Source organism: Acyrthosiphon pisum, chromosome A2 (genome assembly GCF_005508785.2).
Source record: "Acyrthosiphon pisum isolate AL4f chromosome A2, pea_aphid_22Mar2018_4r6ur, whole genome shotgun sequence".
NCBI lineage: Eukaryota > Metazoa > Arthropoda > Insecta > Hemiptera > Aphididae > Acyrthosiphon > Acyrthosiphon pisum.
Genome location: NC_042495.1, coordinates 110,859,313 through 110,880,715, shown reverse-complemented (window position 1 = coordinate 110,880,715; position 21,403 = coordinate 110,859,313). Strand labels below are relative to the sequence as shown.

The 21,403-nt window shown below is 28.1% G+C and overlaps 2 protein-coding genes across 7 annotated transcripts in view; one reads left to right on the top strand and one right to left on the bottom strand.

Annotated features, from left to right (window-relative positions):
* Positions 1–6,247, top strand: part of LOC100163487 (fumarylacetoacetase) — a 17,442-nt gene extending 11,195 nt beyond the window's left edge. For 4 of the 5 annotated variants that reach the window (XM_001951254.5, XM_008186560.3, XM_008186592.3 and 1 more), the window contains 7 exons: positions 1,722–1,829; positions 1,895–2,059; positions 2,122–2,266; positions 2,353–2,561; positions 2,632–2,691; positions 2,755–2,948; positions 5,857–6,247. In XM_001951254.5, the coding sequence (XP_001951289.2) occupies positions 1,722–1,829; positions 1,895–2,059; positions 2,122–2,266; positions 2,353–2,561; positions 2,632–2,691; positions 2,755–2,948; positions 5,857–5,947 (972 nt within the window). In that variant the 3' untranslated portion in view covers positions 5,948–6,247. Of the gene's footprint in view, positions 1–1,721; positions 1,830–1,894; positions 2,060–2,121; positions 2,267–2,352; positions 2,562–2,631; positions 2,692–2,754; positions 2,949–3,779; positions 5,176–5,856 lie in introns of those variants that run through there. The other variant, XM_029489550.1, reaches the window with a different exon arrangement.
* Positions 6,248–6,401: 154 nt separating this feature from the next.
* Positions 6,402–20,004, bottom strand: LOC100165543 (general transcription factor 3C polypeptide 1). Of its 2 annotated transcripts, none has more exons than XM_008186639.3 (32): positions 19,483–20,004; positions 19,216–19,412; positions 19,019–19,155; positions 18,709–18,955; positions 18,401–18,631; positions 18,175–18,334; positions 17,899–18,106; positions 17,530–17,821; positions 17,084–17,172; positions 16,896–16,995; positions 16,607–16,787; positions 15,396–15,517; positions 15,092–15,329; positions 14,590–14,791; positions 14,440–14,530; positions 14,182–14,356; positions 13,923–14,100; positions 13,024–13,182; positions 12,826–12,961; positions 12,523–12,657; positions 12,096–12,449; positions 10,775–10,986; positions 9,998–10,190; positions 9,493–9,560; positions 9,246–9,345; positions 9,059–9,132; positions 8,852–8,972; positions 8,064–8,272; positions 7,935–8,003; positions 7,653–7,869; positions 7,479–7,581; positions 6,402–6,587 (listed from the first exon to the last, which is right to left on the bottom strand). In XM_008186639.3, the coding sequence occupies exons 1-32, from the start codon at positions 19,562–19,564 to the stop codon at positions 6,478–6,480; spliced, it is 5,190 nt and encodes a 1,729-aa protein (XP_008184861.1). In that variant the 5' UTR covers positions 19,565–20,004; the 3' UTR covers positions 6,402–6,477. The 2 variants fall into 2 exon arrangements, with proteins under 2 accessions (XP_008184861.1, XP_001951276.2); XM_001951241.5 differs by having other exon boundaries at positions 6,460–6,587; positions 7,671–7,869.
* Positions 20,005–21,403: the final 1,399 nt, after the last annotated feature.

The following is a 21,403-nucleotide window of genomic DNA, read 5'->3' as shown; positions in this document are numbered from 1 at the left end:
CTGTTTTATATTCTTAACTAAGTGTAACTCTACCAGTTACTAGTTGTAGTGTAGAAAGAAGTTTTTCAAAACTCAAGCTTATTAAAACAAAATTAAGAACATATATGATACAAGATCGACTTGAACATTTGATTAAAATCAAAAACTGCAAGTTTTTTAAACTAAAAATAATTTTGTTTGTTGTTCGAAATATACTGCAATCTTTGACCCTTGTGAACTTAGCAGCGCAACGATAACAATCAACTTTTAAAACAGTCTAATAAATTTGTTAGTGAGTTGTTAGAGATTGTTAGACAACTTTCAAAGTTTGTTAGACTTTATTTTCGACGCTAGACCACTTTCATTTATTGCACTGCTAACTTCACGGCAGCAGTACAAAAGTTTGTTAGACCTTTTTTTTTACGCTCAAACGACGCATAACGACTTGTTAGAGATTGTTAGACAACATTTAAAGTTTGTTAGACTTTATTTTTGACGCTAGACCAATTTCATTTATTGCACTGCTAACTTCACGGCAGCAGAACAAAAGTGGAACGACGAATGTATTGATTTTACAATGATGTGTGTTTTTTTTTTTTTTGTGTCTGTCATCACGGTTTGGGGCAGTAAAACTGCTTCGATTTTCTTCAACAGTACCTACCTTGTTTGATGGGAAAGTGAATCTAGTTGGTGCATTCGGAAGGTCAAAATTTGAAATTTCCAATAGTTTTCAAAAGCGCCGTAGAAAAACAAAAGAAAAATTAAGGAAAACGGGAACTTTTACGCAAAATCTGTTTTCGAGAAAATTGATTTTGGTTTTAGGTGTAACTTTAAAACGAATAACTGTAGATACATGAAATTTTCACTGGTTGTTTATATTTTCATTTTCTATACATGATAAAATTTTCAAATTATTTTGATTTGTTTTGAACTGTTTACGGACAATTTCAGTTTCCAATTTAATTAGTTTTTTTTTCTATGAATGTCAATAAAACTTTATTTGTTGAGTAAAAATACTTGAAAATTTAATACAATGCTCCTACTATATTGTTACAATGACATTTGAAAAATATTAAAAATACATAGCCACAATTTTTTTTTTTATAAGCATTTGAAATTAAAATGTTGACAAAATATATCAAATTTAAAATTGAATAATTATTTTGTAGTTAAAAAATTTATAAAAATGTTCAACTTTTATATCTAAGGATTGAAAATTTAAAACAAGATTCCACGTAAATATTTAATTCTGTTGCCAAAAGTTCTAAGAAATACGTAAGCACAGTTTATTTTTATAGTAATTTTAATTTCATATTTGGACGAAATTACATATTAAAAAACCTAGGATAACTATTTTAGTTATTTTTTTGTGATTGTATAATATTATTCGTGGGTACTTGAAACTTCTAAAGTATACTATTATATATCTATGATAGTACCACGGTTTGTTGTTGATGTATAAAGCGTTACCTAATGGATATTATGATATGATTAATTTGGAATTTATTATAGGTACCTATTATAGGTCAATTTTTTTTCAATACCATAGATAAGTATATATATGTCTAATACATAGACTGATATACCGTCTCCGCTCAGAATCGTTTTTCTTATACAGTGATATTATATCATTGAATTCAAATTTAATACTGTCCATTATACAGTGACCCACTTCTAACCTACTGTACAACAGAGCGATATCTACTTACCCACCTTTTTTTATGTTGATTTCAATTTTTTAGCGCACCAAGGAAGAAAATTTAATGAAAGAGAAAATGATTGCATCGCGTATTGTAATACATAAGAACACAGCAGAAATGGTTGCATTACGATTACCTTATGAAGAAATGGTCAGTTCTAGATATTGTTTACTTAACTTATTGAACGCTATTTTAATTTTTCTATATTTTTTTAGATTAAACGGCCATACTTTCATGTAAAACCTTTAGAAAGATCTCAAATTAGAAACTGGAAAGAATATTTAGAATTTGAAATTGGCCATGGTTCATACAAACGTATTGTGGTGTTATTTGAAAGATGTTTAATTGCTTGTGCTCTTTATGAAGAATTTTGGACTAAGGTAATAATTATTTTAAACAGACTAATTTCCATTTAAAAATATTAATTTAATTTTCCTTATAGTATGTAAGTTATTTAGAGAGTCTTGAATCTGACGACCAAGAAGTTAAAGACCGTATAGAGGACATATACATTAGAGCATGTACTGTTCACCATAAGAATAAGCCTGGTATTAACTTAACGTGGGCTCTACATTTAGAAAATAATGGTAACTAATTTTTGTATAATATCCTGTTATATAAAGATTTTAAATTTCATATATTTTTTTTTAACAAATTGCTTTCATTGCTTTAGGGCAATATGATAAGGCTGCTCAAATTCTAGATATGTTAGACAGTGTGTCCCCTGACAAAAAGTTAATAATCCAAAGAAGGATTAATTTGGAAAGACGAAGAAATTGTAATGATAGAGTATGCGAGTTATATGAACATTACATAAGTACAGCAAACTCTTCATTAACTTCTATCCTATTGACAATTAAATATGCTCGATTTGTTTGGAAAGTAAGAATAAAACAAAAACAACTGTAAAAAACAATATTATGCAATATTCATAATAATATTACCATTTTAGATGTTACACAATACTGATCGAGCTTCTGAAATTTTGTTGGCTGAAGTAGAAAAAATAAATGTTTGTATATTAATTATTGAATTTTAATTTGTATATAAAACATTTTTTTATTGTGTTTTATAGAATGTTCAAAAAAGTAGTCGTCTGCTGTTACAATTAATTGAAATCAAAATGAGCGACAATCCTATGAATATTTCTGCTATAGTCAAACTGATTGATAGCATTTTAACCATGAAGTCCATTGAAGTCGAACAACAAGTTATTTTTGCACAACGCAAAGTTGAATTTCTAGAAGAATTTGGCAAGGACATACTTTTGTAAGTATTAGAAAACTCATTAAGAGGACGCTACACTCGCATGTGTTGTCTCCGTCTTACATATGTACAACATACCAAAAACTGTTTTGCGCGGGACAACTTTTATCTTTCTGTGTTTGTAGTAGTGACTCCAAAACTTCTGAACATATAGGGTGGAAAATGATCTATGCAACAGCATGCCCATATTTTAGATAACATAAATACAATAAAAGTTATTTGGTTCTAAACATTTTGTTTTTTTTATTTCCTTATAAAAAATTATTGGATAGTGCTATTCAAAAAAAAGAGCACGCTGTTGCACAGATAAATTTCTTCTTTACGTGTTGTGAAAATTTGGTAGCTCTATAACAAATATGGTGCTAGAAAAGTTGTCCCGCGCAAAACAGTTTTTGCCATGTCGTACATTTGTAAGACGGAGACAACGTATGCGGGTGTAGCGTCCTCTTAAATTATGCCAAGATAAAGATTAGGTACTAAGGTAGATTAGTAGTAAGAAAGCTTATTCTTAAGTATTTAACATCTCAAAGTAAATGAATCATCTAATCAGAGGAGATTGGCAGTTTATTTTGTAGAGAAAATATTTTAAAAGCCACACATGTCTAATATTTGGAAATTAATTTATAATCTATTAAATATATTTATTTAACCTTTATTAGAGGTTACATAGATTTATAAAATTAACATTGTACTTCAGTTTATGATACTATTATGTAATTAAACACAACAAAATATCTAATTCAATATTCATCGTAATATTAACATAAAAAAAAAAATATTTAAGCCGCTAAAATTTAAAAAAATTCTGAAAACATAGATAATAAATATTGACCTCAGGTTATGTTTTTTATTTTAGTAAACCAATCTAGGTTATGTAATGATAAGAAACTTCCTTTATAAGAAAAAAAAAACAGTTATCACTAATCAGTATTCAGTGGTCAGTGTTTGGTGTTATAAAATTTTAATATTTTTCCAATTTAACAAAGTTGTGTCAACATGCCTATGAAAAGTTATATACCATACTCTAGCGAATCACATTTTCCAATAGAAAATTTACCATACGGTGTATTCTCAACTGTCGACGATTCAACACATCGAATAGGAGTTGCTATTGGTGATAAAATTCTGGATTTAAAATACTCCAAAAATGTTTTTGACCATCCTTTATGCGAAGTATTTCAACAGCCATCGCTTCAAAGTTTAATGGCTTCAAATAAAAACACGTGGTCTCAAGCTCGTAAGTCGATTCAATCTTACTTAAGCATTGAGAATCATAGGAATTTGGAAAACGCTGTATTTTGGGATCAAAATGAAGTCAAAATGCATTTGCCCACTGCAATAGGCGATTTTACTGATTTTTTTTCATCATATTATCACGCTTACAATTGCGGATCCCTCATGACACCTAATAAACCTTTAGCAGATAATTGGAAAAATATGCCCATTGCATATCATGGTCGAGCGTCATCAATTAGAATATCCGGTACGCCAGTTGTTCGACCAAATGGCCAGTATTTAAAAGACGGACAAGTGACATTTGGTCCCACAGAAATGTTAGACTATGAACTAGAAATGGCATTTTTCGTGGGGGGCTCTTTGAATTCTTTGAGTGAACCAATACCAACCAATAAAGCTTCAGATCACATATTTGGTATGGTTTTATTGAACGATTGGAGCGCCAGAGACACACAGAAATGGGAATCATATTTTCTCGGGCCATTCCTTTCAAAAAATTTTATTACAACCATTTCACCCTGGATAGTGACAATGGAAGCTTTAGAAGAATTCAAAACAGACAACTTTAAACAAGATCCAACACCGTTGAAGTATTTACTGCATGACATTAAATACAATTTTGACATCAATCTAAACGCAAGTGTCCGTGATCAAAAATCACAGCAAATTCATTCAATCTGTAACACCAACTATAAGTATTTGTACTGGACTCCATTACAACAAATCGCTCATCATACCATTAATGGCTGCAATTTACAACCAGGCGATTTATTTTCATCTGGAACAATTAGTGGTCCTGAAGAAGAACAGTGTGCATGTTTGATAGAGAGAACTCGCGGAGGGAAAATATTTGTAGACCTAGGTGAAAGAAAGTTGAAATTTTTTGAAGATGGCGATGAAGTAACATTATCAGGATTTTGTCAAGGAAACGGATACAGAATTGGTTTTGGCAACTGTAGCAGCCAAATTCTTCCAGCAAATAACTTAGCCTAAAGTATAAAATTAATCTATATGTATTTTGTTGTTTTTATTGGTTCTAAATTTGGAAAATATTGTAGCAGGTTTCTTTTTCTTATGTATTTTAAGAGTTGTGTTATATAACAGAGGATAAGATTATATACTTTATTTATGAACTACAGTCCTTTTCACGAAAAGTGACCCTCGACGTTAGCGCGCCTGGTGGACGCAGAGGCTCTAAAACACGCGCGAAACAAAGCGCGGCAAATTTACCGGCTCTCTAGTGGACAATATTAAGAACCACTGGCTTTCAGAAATACCGCCACCAGACGCACTAACGTCGAGGGCCACTTTTCGTGAAAAGGACTGTAGTTGAATTTGGAATGCAATATAATATTTAACCTTAACAAATTATAGAGTTTTTTATAAATCAAATAAATAATTCATGATAAGGTGTTAAGAATTATATGAAAATATAATTATGAACAATCCCAGTGGTTCTCAATTTAAAATATGAGGAAGTGAAATTCTCGCATACAAGCAATAGCGAGTTAAACTGGAAGATCCACCGGATATTGCAATTTGCATATAATCAACCTCCTGCACAATTATTCACATTAGTCCCCCTAAATCAATTTATATAAAAAATGTTAAAAAATTACAAAAATAAGTGTGGCTAATTATTTTAATATTTATAAATTTTAATTCACTGTTTTAGGATAAACAGAGCTTCAACAGAATTGAAAAGGTATATGAAAACATACAATGAAAGTGAAAAAAAATCAGAAGTTATAGACACTAAGACATAATTTATGATGTTAACAATTTGTTTTTAATAAGTTTATTATATTATAAATTCTTCATGAATGTAAATATAAATCCATGTTTAAATATTATTTTAATAATTTGATTATGTTTATTCGAGTTTGTCATTATTTTGTAACTAAGTCTTAGTGTTTTAAAATATTTTTATATATATTATAAATATAGTGACTAAAAAAAAAAATGAACTCCTTGATTTTTATGTGTAAGGGAAATCCAAGCAATATTAATTGCTTTGATTATTAATCAATACGTACACATAAAATAAAATATTAGTTACAAATTAATCAATTGTTATTACTTTACATTTTGTTATTTATAAGAACTATTCTACAATAAAATGTATTCAACTATTTTATGTCTTTACTAATCTCGTATAATTACTAAAAAATTGTAAATAATATAAAAGTAGTTAACAAAAAAAAAAATAAAAAAAAATACTATGTATGATTTTTTTGGAATTTATTAAGAAATAATGTTAAAATAATAAAAAACAATTGACATACATAATATTAATCTACTTAACATAATCACCATATTTCTCTGAAAAATATCCAAATCTGATTTCGCAATCAAGAGTTGGTTCAAGCATTATTAATGAGTCATCTTCCAATCCCTTTACATCAGCTGTAAAACAACATTTGTAATTAATTAAAATGAATACAAATTTTTACACATTATTTTAATATATAAAACAATCATGTAAATTTACTCAATAATAATATCATATAATGGAGCGTGAACCATTAACGGAATATTATATCAGTTGAGGGAATATTTGACCATACAACCAGTCGATTTATAAACACATTTTTATTTTGTTTTCTAAATCATCTATTACTTGGAATAAAATATGGTTAAATAAAGTGTAAATCAACCAATTGAAAGTTAATGCGGCCACATGCAATAAACATTTTCTCAATTTTCAAAATAAACTTAATCTTTCTTATTATTGACATGTAATTAAACAATTTCAGCAATTATTATACATAGAAAAACTCAACGTACTACAATACCATTGGTAAGTGTAAAAAGAAAATATACTGAAAACCGATTAGATGGACAAATTACTGTCAGCTTTTGACTATTTACTACCGCAAAATCAAAAATATATCATGCGAGTGATTGAATTATCTAATACATAGTCTTTAGAAATTCGCCATTAGAAACCTGACTGGAACCTTATCATAATATCAATGATATGGCGCAGAGTTTTTGGTGTATTTTATTTTCACAATGGTTTGCATTGCCATATATCTAGAATGTCACTGTGATTCTAAAAATTTTCCAAAATAAATAATTGACATTGAATGAATCAATTGTTCCAATTTTAACGATTAATTCTTATAAAAAAATAATGAATATAACATGAGTCACATAATAATGTGACAAGTAGGAACTAAAGAATTTAAAATATTCTAAATTTACAGACAGTATAAAATGGCTCCTAAAATATTCCCGAATGAACCTTTGATCTTTAGATTATTGAAATTAATTCAATAAATAACTTTTACTTACAAAACACCAAGTTATGATTCAATGGTGATGGATTGGAAAAAAATGAAGGTCTGCATATATTTTTTATGAGAATCATTTTTATACACTTCATAGCCTCAAGCATCTATTATAATACAAAACATATTTAAATATTAAATAATGATAACAAAGATAAATTAATAAAAAATAACATACACTATACAGTATACATACTTCTACAAGTTCCCTAACGACCATTGGCTGTAAGATGGTGCAATATTCTTTTTTCAGGGTTTTCAGGTAAATGCCAGGTTTGACAATTATTTTGGATAGAACAGAGTTCAAAAATTTCTCCATAAGCTCTTTGTTGATAGTTAAATTCAATCTGGTCCAAGGGCGGATTATTATGCGATCAAAGGTTTCAGTGTTTGTTCTAAATGTTGTGTTTGATAGTAAGTAAGCAAAAAGAATAATTGTCAGAACATGAGAACTACTTACTCTGTTGGATGTTCTTCACGCATTCTTTTGGTTGGCGGGAGTATCGAGTCTGTATCGTCAGAATCCGAACTAAAAATAAAATGTATTTATTTATTAATTTTATTAAGATGTAAAAACAAATACACTCACTCTATATGTAATAAATTTTCATCTTCCATGATTATTGTGTCAACAGCACTGGACCAATTTTCACTTGGTATTTTTACCAGCCACAAATCTGTATATTTGTGATGCACATATACTGGTGCTTCGATGCCAGCCCTCAATAACAGATCTTTATCTGTCAGATATCGCACAGACGTTGTAAGAGCAAACAAAGACAAATCTTCAAAGTTTTTCTGTTCATACATAAATAAAAAAAGCAGGTAAGTGGATATCGCTCTGCTGTACAGTAGGTTACAAGTAGGTCATTGTAAATGGGTTGTATTAGACTTGAATTCAATGATAAAATATCATTGTATAAGAAAAACGATTCTGAGCGGAGACGGTTTGTCAGCCTGGATATTTTATATTGTTATTATTTATTTTATCATGTAAGTTGAATTAATATTCTAATATTACAATTTTTTATTCGTTTCTATGGTGATAAACAAAGCGTTAGAAATTAAAATCCCATATTTTTAGCGTTTTTTCATTATTTTTTCGGTGGTTTTTCCCGTGGCATTAAATAACTATTGAGAAAATCGGAAAATGACCTCTTTAAAGTATCATATTGATCCAATTTGCTAAAAGATAAGGTACTATATGTTGAAATCGAAGCACCCCTTCTGGTAGAAATTTTGTATACAGGATATATAAAAAAAAAAAAAACACCATTGTAAAACCAATAGCTTCCTCGCTCCGCTCAGAATCTAAAATTATATTCAGACAGAACAGTAGAATAATGTATTTTGTGTACACATTTAATTATCACTTACTTTGATTTCTCGTTGCGAAGCACCACATTGTCCCTTGGTATGACAAAACTTGAGGATCTGCGTGCACAAATCACTCAGTCCGGTTGTGAGGTATTGAAGTTGTGGATTGAATGTTGGTCGACTGATAAACATAATGTTAACGGTATTATATTATAGTATTAAAAACTGTGTTGGCATATTAATATAAAATTAAAATTAATCACACACCGGAAAATGTGTTGTGCAACGAAATCAATTTCCTCTTCTATATCTTGTATAGATTGTTTTAGTTTACAAATAACCTAAAATTAGTAACACAAAGAGTTAATTATTTTGAATTGTAAGGTTCATCGGACATGCATAATACTTATAATATTATAACTGTATATTTTATGTTGACAAAATAACACTTAACCTGATAATTTTTTAGCTGTTTTGTGACTGAAGTTATTATTTTGATGTATTCAACTGAATCGTTACTGGTCGATAGTAAATCAAAATGACGACTTCTCATACTATAGAAAATAAAAATGTTCAATATTATTGCACACTTCCTTGCAAAATATTTAAAAAGAAATCTAATTATTAAAACTAAAGTATAAATAAAAAATGAAATATATTTATATATCTTTAGTAAAAGCAAAGTAAATAATAATTATTACCGTTTTAGAGTGTTTTTCAAGCATTTAGATGCTTCATCTAAATTCTCATCAGGCATATATTCTAAGTACTGTAAGTAGAAAACAAAAATTGAAAAATCGTCAGTGGGAGAAAAAAACAACGACCTCGACCCTAGGCATTATTTTTTAAATGGTTTTCTTTCATAAAAATCAATACAATATAAATTTACATTTTCAGAAAAAATACAAAATACAATAATTTAATTTAATTGGATCATATCCATGCATTTTAGCTACATTTTTATTACAATAATTTGATTTAATTTTACGAATGTATATTGGCTAATTATTACTCCTTTTTAAATTTGTTTCTAATTTAAATTTATTTATTTATAAGAGTTTCTGTTATATTACGCAGGAAACGCTTTTGTATGCTTCTGTAGTTTAATTGTATACTTTAAATTACCTTGGGTACATCGAAGATTAAAAATGTTATTTTTTTTATAATTTTTATAAAATATATCATGAGAAAAATAAGTTTACTTGCCTTTTTATCAAACTCAATCGAAATATCTACAATATTTGACAATGACAAACTGGTAAGTGCTGTGCACAGGCCACATGAAGGGTTCAATAGCAGAATTTTGCGTTCAGATAGATCCTCTTTGATATTTGCATATGCAAAATACGCACCTCTGTAACGTCCCACATCTTTGTTGCCGATTAATGTTGTAAAAAACCTAGTTTAAAGGTTTTAAGATACAGTTAAAAAAAATAACAATAAATAATAATTAAAATAACTAAAACTTGGAAGTTTTATTGCATTAGCATGTTTTTTTCCCTCAGTCGATTTTATTGATAAGTAAGCTATAAATAAGAATTTAATCATTAATTTTTTAATGAAATGTTGGTCAAATTTTTTACATAAGTTTTACAGCAATAATTCACTGATTTAAAAATTAGGATAATTTATGAAAATATTCCTCTCATCATAATAAACAAAAATAATTTTCATTCGTTCTTGGGGAAAACACTTGGTAACAAAAAAATTCCAGATGAAAACAGCTATTAGTGTAAGTAATGTGGTAAATGATAAGTAAAAAATATGGACATTTTTTTATTAAAAACTTCTTTTTCTGTCAGCCATTAAAATTTTTTTTTAGTATAATTCTTATATCAATATGATGGTGATCAATTTCATAAAAGCAATAATTGTTTAGCCTTAATAATTACAAACAAAAACTAGTCTACTGAATTCAGATAATCAAATGCCGACATATGGCCAGAATTAATTTTTTTCTTTGAGTAACAGTACAGTACATACTTTGGACCATAATCATAAGTCTTCGACTGGATAATGTGCGAAGTGGATAGTAAAATCTGTAATGACTCCTTGTGGTATTGGCTGCACGTTATTATACCGGGGTCCTTGAGGCCGTTAAACGACTGTCTCAAAACATCATCCGGGTACTGTTTAAATGCCTGCAAGTAACTTAATGAGATCCTCGGGTTGGTACTCTTGTTGCTCAACGAGCTCTGAAAATACACCGACAGCATACAATATATTATAATCAGGGCTCAAATGTTGATGAATTATATAAATATTTATTATTTTTTTTGGTTACGTAATTTTGATATTTTTTTATAATATAATATGAAAAAAAATTCAAAAACGAGATGGTTGTCCTTACAAGGCATACAATGACAATTTAAAAATAAAGCATAAGTATCAAAATTTCGTAAATTATTATGATAATAATTTAGTGACAACAACTAGAAATGAGAAAAATTGCAAAATGTGAAAGAAAATTTGTTTTTAAATTTGGCACGATGGTGTAAATTTAAGAAAAACTAAAATAATTTATGTCTAACAGAACCTTTAGGGGGATTTTTCCTTCGCCACCAAATTTATTACACTGTTATTAAACTAAAAAAGTGTATTAAATTGAAGAAAAAATTTTATATGAAAAATAGATTTTAAGCGAAGAAGACACCAGTTGAATTATATCACATTACCTATTTTTAAGAATAATTAATTTTATATTATTATAAGTATTTTATCAACTCACTACTGTGTTGAACTAATTTTTGCCAAAAGCATTGCATAACAAATAACAATAGTATAAGTGAATACTAGCCAATGTACCTTAGAATATCATGAAAAGGTTCATGGTATAAATATCTTAAAATTAGGCCAAATATTTTGAAAATGATAATAAATATTATGGAGAAACAGGTTTAAGTCTCTGTTTATTTTGAAATAATACATTTATTAGGGGAAAAAATGCCATGGGGAGCGGGGGGGGGGGGGGGTGTTAATAGCCAACCCCCTGACTACACCACTGTAAATATATATATTTTTTTAATGCAAGTAAATATAAAAACAATTAAGAGTCCTTATTTGAAATCTGGAATTAAGTCCTCCCCCTACCAGCAAGTAAACTTATGAGGTACAGATTTAAAAAATAACTGTCGACATAATGCTTAAGTAGTTCCGGCAGTCGTTGATGTCACAAAGAAAAAAAGACTTAAATAAGAACAAATGTCCTCTTTCTGTACATGTATCTTCAAAAAAAAGGTGCAAAGTATTTCCCTAATTCATATTTTATGCATAATACCATTGAAATAACATGTGATAAACTTACGTGTATGAGCAGAGTGACAATCGATGTGGTGATTTCATTCACAGTGAATATATAATCAATTTCTTGCACAAAGTCCAGTTGGTTGCAAATCGGCTCGGAATAATTGAATTCCAACTCCAGAACATCTGGTGTAAATTGACTAGTCGTTGTATCACAGATATCTGATTCTTGTACCACCTCTACTGGTTCTATGATAGCTGACTTCTTACTTTTATTTATAACGCATGAAGTGTCTATAGTCGTACCACGTTCACGCAACAACACTATAAGCTGTTTAATATTTGAAACAATAAGATCTCTCATCGCCTTGTATTTCTTTGTGTTGTGCAATTCATGTTGTTTCTCAATGTCTCTCTATAAATTAAATCATATTAATGGTTAGCTAACAATTTTTATTCAAATAATAAAGATAATAAGTAATAAATACTTTAAATAATTCTTGTATTTCTTCATCATTCTTCAACTCCTTGTACAAAATATTTACTTTAGTTTCTACAGAAGAATGACGCATTAAATAACGTATTCGCCTCAAATAGTTGTCGATACTTTTACAACGATAATACTAAAATAGAAGCATATTTTAAATAGTTGAAAAAGATAATTGGTAATAAGTTAAGAATGTATTTTAGAAAAAGTGTTATTTTTAAGTAAAATTAAAAAATACAATGAATAAAAATCATAAATATTTTCCTTTTATTTAGAATTTAAACTATTTAGTAGGTTAACATACTTTTCCAAATATTGATCTGAACATTTCTTTAATACCATAAGACAGAAACGCATGTGATTTAACCTGTTTTATGAGCATTGCACCCAATTTCCAAAATAAAAGTACTTGATCCTCAACTGCAGTCCACTTAAATCTCCTGGTTGTTGAATAATTGACAGTTAACATTTTATAAGGTTGTTTAACATCATAAATACTCACACTGTATATAACTGATTTTTAGTCATTTGAACTTTTTTCTTTTCTTTTGCTTTACGTTTTTTTAATCTCTGCATTAATATAAGATTAAGTTTGGTTTTTCTTCTAGAAGCTGACATAGCAGATGATTTTTTTTTTAAGCTCCAATTGCGAGCAAGGTGCCTAAATAAATTTAGGAAGTAACATTCAATTAAAAATTAAAAGAAATTTGACATTAAAAAAAATAATGTTAAATTAATAATATTAGGTTAATTTATATACTATACTAATTTATATCAGATACAATTTGTACTTTTATTTGAGTCCTCCATTCTGTTGGTTGTTGTTCACGCTTTTTTTATAACTTAATTTTTTGGAAACTATTGCTATATTGGATGGCAATGTTTATTTATTAATCATTTTATAGTGTTCTTAAACTAAACAAAATAAATAAATGCGGCCATCCAATTCTAGGACTTAGCGATTTACAAAAAATGGGTATAATAAAAGTCATTGATAAAGACAATAGGACATCACATTATATAGTGTTTGTTATCGAATATGTAGGTTTCTTAACTTTTCAATATGAATAATATTATGTTTAATATTAATATCATAAATATTAAATAATGAGCTGTTCAATAATATACAATTGATTTTCAATTTTTTGTTTAAACATATGAATTTACCTCAGAAAAACAACATTTCTGTATGGAATTAATCAGACATTTGACATTTCAACACAAGGGTAAGTTATGAAATTTAATTTTCAATAAAACCTTATACCAACTTATGTTAATACAGTTATTGAATAAATATAAAATATTAGAAACTATATAGAAGCAAGTTGAAACCCTCTTTAGATTCATAAATTAAAATTACATAAATAAAAATAGATACGTATAATGACAAAAAAAATTTACGCAAATAAATGACTGTCGAATCCAGCTGCTCCTTTGCTATCACCAGGTATTGTCCCATCATCTTGGGACATAGCTTCTAATGGACTTCTAGGAATACATGCCAAATCTATGGCTATTTTACTTTTATCAGCAATCTCCCTTCGTTTAGGTTTATTTGAACCATTTGAAATCCTATAACCTAAAATGATAAATTATTAAATAATTAATAATAATAATTCATAAAAATATTAGTAAATTAATCTTAACTTGAACGTTTTACCTAGGGGTGTATTTGTACAAAAGTACCAAGTATCCAACCAAAATGTTTCTAATTCATAATTGCTGAAAAATTCATAAGTACGTTTTTCATAATCTATATCAGATATTCTGTAATAGCTGGGGCTACTTTTTACAGTATTCAACAAACTGGCTCGTCTATTTAAGTATGCATAGATCTAAATTCATAACAAAAATATTTTAAATTTGGTCATAAAATACTTATATTTATTTTTTAACATTATTTATTTTATTTATTTACCAATTCAGTATCTTTGTATGTTTTCTGACCAAACTGTACTAACCCAATTGTGCAAAGTAAGCGTAAAGCATTTAGAGTATGTTGTATGTGTCTGCAATTTTAAAAGACAAATTTATTACTTGTAAATTGTATTTTATTAATAAATATTACTTTTTTAATCCTTGAGATAACATGCTACGTACTTCAGACGAAAGTGTCATCAGTGGTAAGTATTTGAACACAGGATGTGTGGCATATGTGACAAGTTTTTCTAGATTTACCTTAGATTTGTTAAAATTTACAATTTTTAACATCATATCTAATGGCATGTGATGGATAATGTCACTCACAAGAAACCAACCATTAGGATATTCTAAAACATTATAATACAAAGTGTACTTTATAATACTACAGTTTTCATTTTTAAACATAGCACAATTAATGATTAGTTTCCAAACAATATGCATTTTTTAATAATGAGATATAAATTCAAATTAGAATCATACTACAATTAAAAAAAAAAAAATATTGTAAAATTGCCAAAATAAATAATTTTTTATTAATATTATTATGACGTGTAATAAATTAATTATTTCAAAGTTATAAATCAAGAATTAGAATTGAAATAGAAAATTATATATTTAAATTCAAAATAAATTCTTTTAATTTTTACTTGGATATTTTGGTAAAGGTGGCACAAACATTTTCCAACCAACAGAGGGAAAGTAAACTTTTGGTAGGTCAGCCTTTTCTCCATGGATTATATCATTTCGATAACTTGTGACAGTTGCCTCAGTCTCATTACAAGTATTTAATAAGCTTTCTCCTGGATGATCATACACTAAATAATACAGATACTCGTGTAATGATCTCATTTTCATGAACCTCGGAAGTTTAAGCTCTGATATATTCTAAAATTAAAATATATTCAATTTCAATGCTTGGTTGATTTTAAAACTATAAGTTATACAACATACAATTTTTGGTTCTGGTGATTTGTATACTATTAAGTTCCATTTTTTGTCGGCTCTAGATGCCTTCATTGTGTTGTTAAATCTATTCAAGAAACTATTCATATATGAAATTACTTCTGGGTTTGCTAAATAATTAAAATAAAAACTCATTAGAATAATTATAGTATTTTGTAGAATTCAATTAATTAATTAAAATTAATATTTAAATAATAACATATAGTGCACTATATATAAAATAATTAGTATAATTATTTTTAGAAGTTAAAATATTTCGATTAAGATTGCAAGTTAAGATTTTGTTACTATAATATTATATAAGACAAATTATGGTTTCTCATGGTAATTATTGTATTATCTACTTGGAGGATTATCTAGAAGAGATAAAACAAAGATCAATTTCAAGGACTGATATATTATATTTAGCAGGTAACGTTTAGTTTTGGTAATTTTAATATTAGAAGGAATTGACCTATTATATAATTTAAAGGTAATATTAATAGGCACTACTTGTATTCTAATGAAGACTTTTTCAATATTTTAATTGGGATCAAGTTGTAAGTGTGAATAATATTACAATTTAAAATACTCATAATTAGTTTCAAAATATTTAAGCTAAACATGAACTGCTGAACGTAAATTTACTGGGTAAGACAGCAGTGGCGTGGTGAACATTTATAAACCATGATGCCCAGCATATATTTCATTACCTATGCACTCTTCCTCTCCTTAATATAATATTATATAGTACATATAATTATTATGTGACTGTAAATATTTTAATTTTTGTTTTATGTTATTGGTTACTATAATGTATCCAATCACTTCACTAGCCCCCACTCGCAAAAAAAATTCCACAATGATGCCTAGGCGACATAAAACCCATTTCACCATGTCACTGTAAGACAGAGACACCAAATGGTGGTGACCTATAATGGATTTCTATGTGGTCATTATAGGTTATGAAATTGTTTGTAGTATTGATAAGCAAGATAATCGTAGTTATAACAAAGAATTATTTATTATGTGGTTGTAACTTGTAAGTTATTGGGTAGGTTTATGATAAGCTAGGCACAAAATATTACATATAATCATAGACCTATAAAGATATCTCTACATTATTTAATATTGTTAATATTTTATAAAGTAATACTTGTTTACATTTTAATAGTATCCGTTATCTGAACAATTAATAATAACTAAATAGTTATACTCACTAAAATCAATATCAGGAGTTGCCACAAATGATTGATTCACAGTTTTTGTATCATAAGTAATTCGATATTGAACCGTTTTAAGCTTTCCCAACTTTTCAAAATGACCAATAATTTTAATTAATGTTTTAATATCAAGGGTTCCAATAAACTTTGGTTTTTCTTTTTCAGTTTCTATAATATTCTAAAAGAAGTAATTTAATTTATAATTATCATTACTTGTATTCTGTACTAACAAGATTTTATTTATAATTCCTAATATTATAATATAATTGGTTTATTTGGTATTTACTTTTTTTAGGTTAATCAAGCTTGTTATACTTTCTGCAGACAATATATTGAATATGATTTGTTCTCGAAAATAAAACCTATCAGTCAAACTCACAGTTTGACTAAAAATAAAAAAAAATAATCAGAATAGTACATTATTTAATTAAGATTTTAAAATGTAACAATAAATATTTATGATTTTTTGCTTACTTGAACCTTTCATACACTGTTTTGCAATACCCGTGTTCCATTGTTCGTGTAATTGCTTGTTCTATGTCACTTTGATTAGTACTTACATCCTATTCAAAAAGTAATAACCAAGTTCATTAATATATTTAAAAATAATAGTACATGATATTAATCTTAATTGTTCATTTAAATTGAACAAATTACTTATTTTAATATTATCATGAATTATGAATAAATAATTTGTTTTTAAATATAAATATAAGTATAATTTAATTTGCACACAGTTCTATTAATATTTTGTTATTCAATTTTATATATAGACAACTATTATATTATTCTTACAACAAAAATTATTTTAAATAAATATAAATAAAGTTGTGCATTTTTTAAAATTATTTAATAACTTGTACTTTTTTTAATAGATTATTAAAAATATGTAAATTAAGTAATGAGTAAAATATTCATACTTGATTCGAAATGTTAATTAAAGTATTGTTTGAAGTAACATCATTGTCTGTCTCTAGATTGTTACAATTGTATAAATTCTGACTAGACTCATCAGAATACTCAAGTTTTATTGAAGTTTGTTCGAGTGCTGTTTTAATAGATATATTTTTTGTTTTATCTACAGAAGTATTAATCAAAAAATCATTTATCACATTGATTTCTGATTTTGGTTCTTGATTTTTTGTAACAAGCAAATTTTCTATTTCAATATTATCATTTTCATATACTGATTTATAACAATTAGCTATATAACTAAAAAAAATAATGTATATTATATTGATTTTAAATCTATTTTGTTATTGATTTTACAAAATTCATTCAATAATTACCTGAAAACTTTTGTTCTACCTCGATCACAATAACTCTTAGTTAAATAGTTCAAATTTGTAAGCTTTTTTAAAACTCCTTCTAAATTACCATCAGTAGTAAATCTGAAAGCACGAGATATGTCGGAAAGTGTTACGCCCAAATCACCATGTTTTTCAATCCATCTAAGAATCTGACGTTCAAATGTACAATCTTGTTTAAACTCACGACCTTTAAACGAAAATAATATTATTTTTTATTATATGTGAATGGTTGTATTCAATTTTTTTTATGGGTACCTTCGACAGCAGTTTTGTTTCCTTGTTCTTTGTCTGGATTTTCTGTATCTTCACTATTTTTTAATTTTATACACCTTACAATCTTTTCATTTTTACTTCCTTTCTTACATGAATATTCACTTTCAGTAGCATTTGGATATAAATTGCGATACTTGACCAGCTGAAATAATAGTTTTTCACAATTTAATTATAATTTTTGACATACATTTAGATATATTTATCTTACCAAGTTAGTATCACATATTTTTTTAATCTGAGGTTGCTTAAATGTTTTTGATAAACTAATATTACATTTAGCTTTTACTTGTTCATATGAGGCTAATGAATTAGGTTGTGATTTCAAATAATCTACAATTCTTGATACCATTACATCAATCATAGATTGTCGTTTAACAAAAAATCGATTCAAACTTGAAATGACAATACGATTAGCCACTTGTCCAGAAAAAGCAAGTGACTTACATAAAATATTAATGGAAATATAAAAACCCAAAACTATAATATTTAAAATAAATGTGACGGATCATAAGTTACCTGATTTTTTATCAAACCATCATCAGTTAATCGGCTTCTCATATAAGATAATGCTTTAGAATCTGGAAAAATAGCTCTTAATGAATGAGTACCGAAGGATGCTTCTCCTAAATAACGTGATCGGCCAATTCTCTCTAATATTAAATAATAACGAAGTGATATGTGTAAGGTACACTGTTTATCTTCGGGAATCAAAGCTTTTGTGCGTACTTCCTGGTTGGCGACTATAACTAAACATCTGCCCCATCTGAAAAATAATGCAGCTGTTGATAATTTCTCCTAGTTGAATATTATTTAATAATGTGCAAACCGTTTTTCTGCTTCTTCGACTGATATTTTCCTTGCGTATGATGCCAGATTGAACCTTGTAAAATATTCTTTACAAGATCCCATAATTGTACCATCTTCAACAGGATAATTTGGATAAATGTCTTGTGGTACATTTTCCTGAAGATCAATTTAAATAAGAAGTCAAGGTTCAAATATAAAATCTACTAAGATACATACCGGCTCATAAATTGAACCAAATTCACTATGAATATATTCAAATCGATTAAATATTATCAAAGGATCCCTAGGTTTATCAAGTCTATAAAATTCTATGTTCTTCAGACAAATTACAAACGACCAAATAATCTTTTTAATTGAATCGTCAACCGGTTTTAAGGGCCAATTACAATTGTTTGATAATCTCTTGCACAAAGCTGTGAAACAGAATAGACATTAGAATACCAAATCATACAAAACAAAGTCTTGTTCAGGTAGTGCTTTTACCTTCGATAGTAATTCCATCTAAACCTTCAAGTGCTATTTCATCCAAAATAATAGCACTAAAATCTTTTTGAAATCGATGCATATTTAGTGGTGTATTGTTTTTTGGTCTGATTATCGATGCATGGCTAAGAACATTACATATTATTGTCACCAACAACGATAACACATATACCACATTTTTAGACCAAATTAATTTTGAATATAATAATTTACTTAAATTCAAACGTTTTTATGTGAATATTAAATAACATTACTGTAATAATCAACTGAAAAATAAAATTATATGTTACAAGTACATAGCATTGGTTGGTATTTTACTTGTAACGCGTTGACGGTAAAATACGTTCAATAATTTACCGAGTCAATTATAAAGGATGAATACTGGAATTGGAATACTTATGGCCTATAAGGAATACAATTATACAAATTAATACGGAGCTACGGAAGACGAAATTACGAAATACAAAAAAGGCAAATGTGAAATGCTATGCGACATGCGACTTCATGGTGATTATAATATATAATATTATTATTTATTATCACAGTTACAGATAAAAATTGGCGATAAAAAGCTTATCAATTTTAAGGCCGCCGGGGGGTGGATCTGTAACGGGCCACTGGAGAAATAACATAATCAAGATTTTCAAGGAAGAAATTTGAGTTCAAGACCATAGATATTAAAGAATGGATAGGCCATTTACGGGAACGAACATGAACATTTGTTGAGGTTATAGCACGAATTAAGATATACAGGATACGAAACGAACTTGTGATAAGTGAAACCCGCACCTTCTCACATTGCGGCCAGACTACTAGCGCTATATAGGATTATTGTGTTAACCGGGAGAACAAGGAACTAATAGTTCACACGTTGACAATCAACACAACAATCCTATAAAGCGCTAGTAGTCTGGCCGCAATGTGAGAAGGTGCGGGTTTCAGAAAAACATTGATAAGACCTTTCCGTTTCGTATCCTGTATATCTTAATTCGTGGTTCAAGAGCGTTCAAGAAGTCACAATGATTATATTATGACGTGCAATATACAAGCGATACGTATCGGACTCAGACTTCGATACGAGCCGGACAGTCCGGTACGTAACTATTCCTGTCGGTACGTAACTATTCCATATCGATACGTATCGAATTTTTCTTCTGAAGTGTATTTGAATGTATTTGATAATATTAGTAGAAATTGTACTTACCAACGTATACAGTTAGCTATAAAAGTGTATACAATTTCGATAACAAAATTAATTTATTATAAACAGTAAAATAACCAATATAAAACTATATCTATACATCCCGCCGAATGGGAAGGTACAAATTGTTTCCACCAGAGCGCGTTTTGTTAATCTGCTTCCTGGGGAAATCTTTAATTTGTGGTTCCTGCAGTGAGCGTGGGCCGCAGGTAACTCTGATCATATTGTTAATTGTTCCCACTTTCCATAGACAATATGAATATAATATTATAATATATCGATTATCTATGGTTGTTCCACACTATAATAGGTACTGTATGTATGTATGTGCACCATACAACCATTATATCATACAACATGAGTTAGTTGGTGATCTATAATATAGATATTGGCATAAATTAACTTTAGCAACCCAGCACCTTTTTAATTTTTTTTTTTTTGAATTAGATGTACTTCGACGAGTTAAGAACGATGGTGCAAAAAAAAATTTGTGGAAACCATTATTGTGGAAGTTATAGACATCCAGAGTTTGCGATTTTACGTTTATAAATTATAGGTATACTTATAGGTACGTATGCGCCATGCGCGCAAGACTGTTTTAATACCGCGCGAAGTAATTTGAGTTTGGCGACCTGAGCCACTTTAATATTATACTTATGTTTCTTTAAGATTGGCGCGACTTGTGTTACTTTAATGGCATAATTGCAGTTTAGCTCTCCC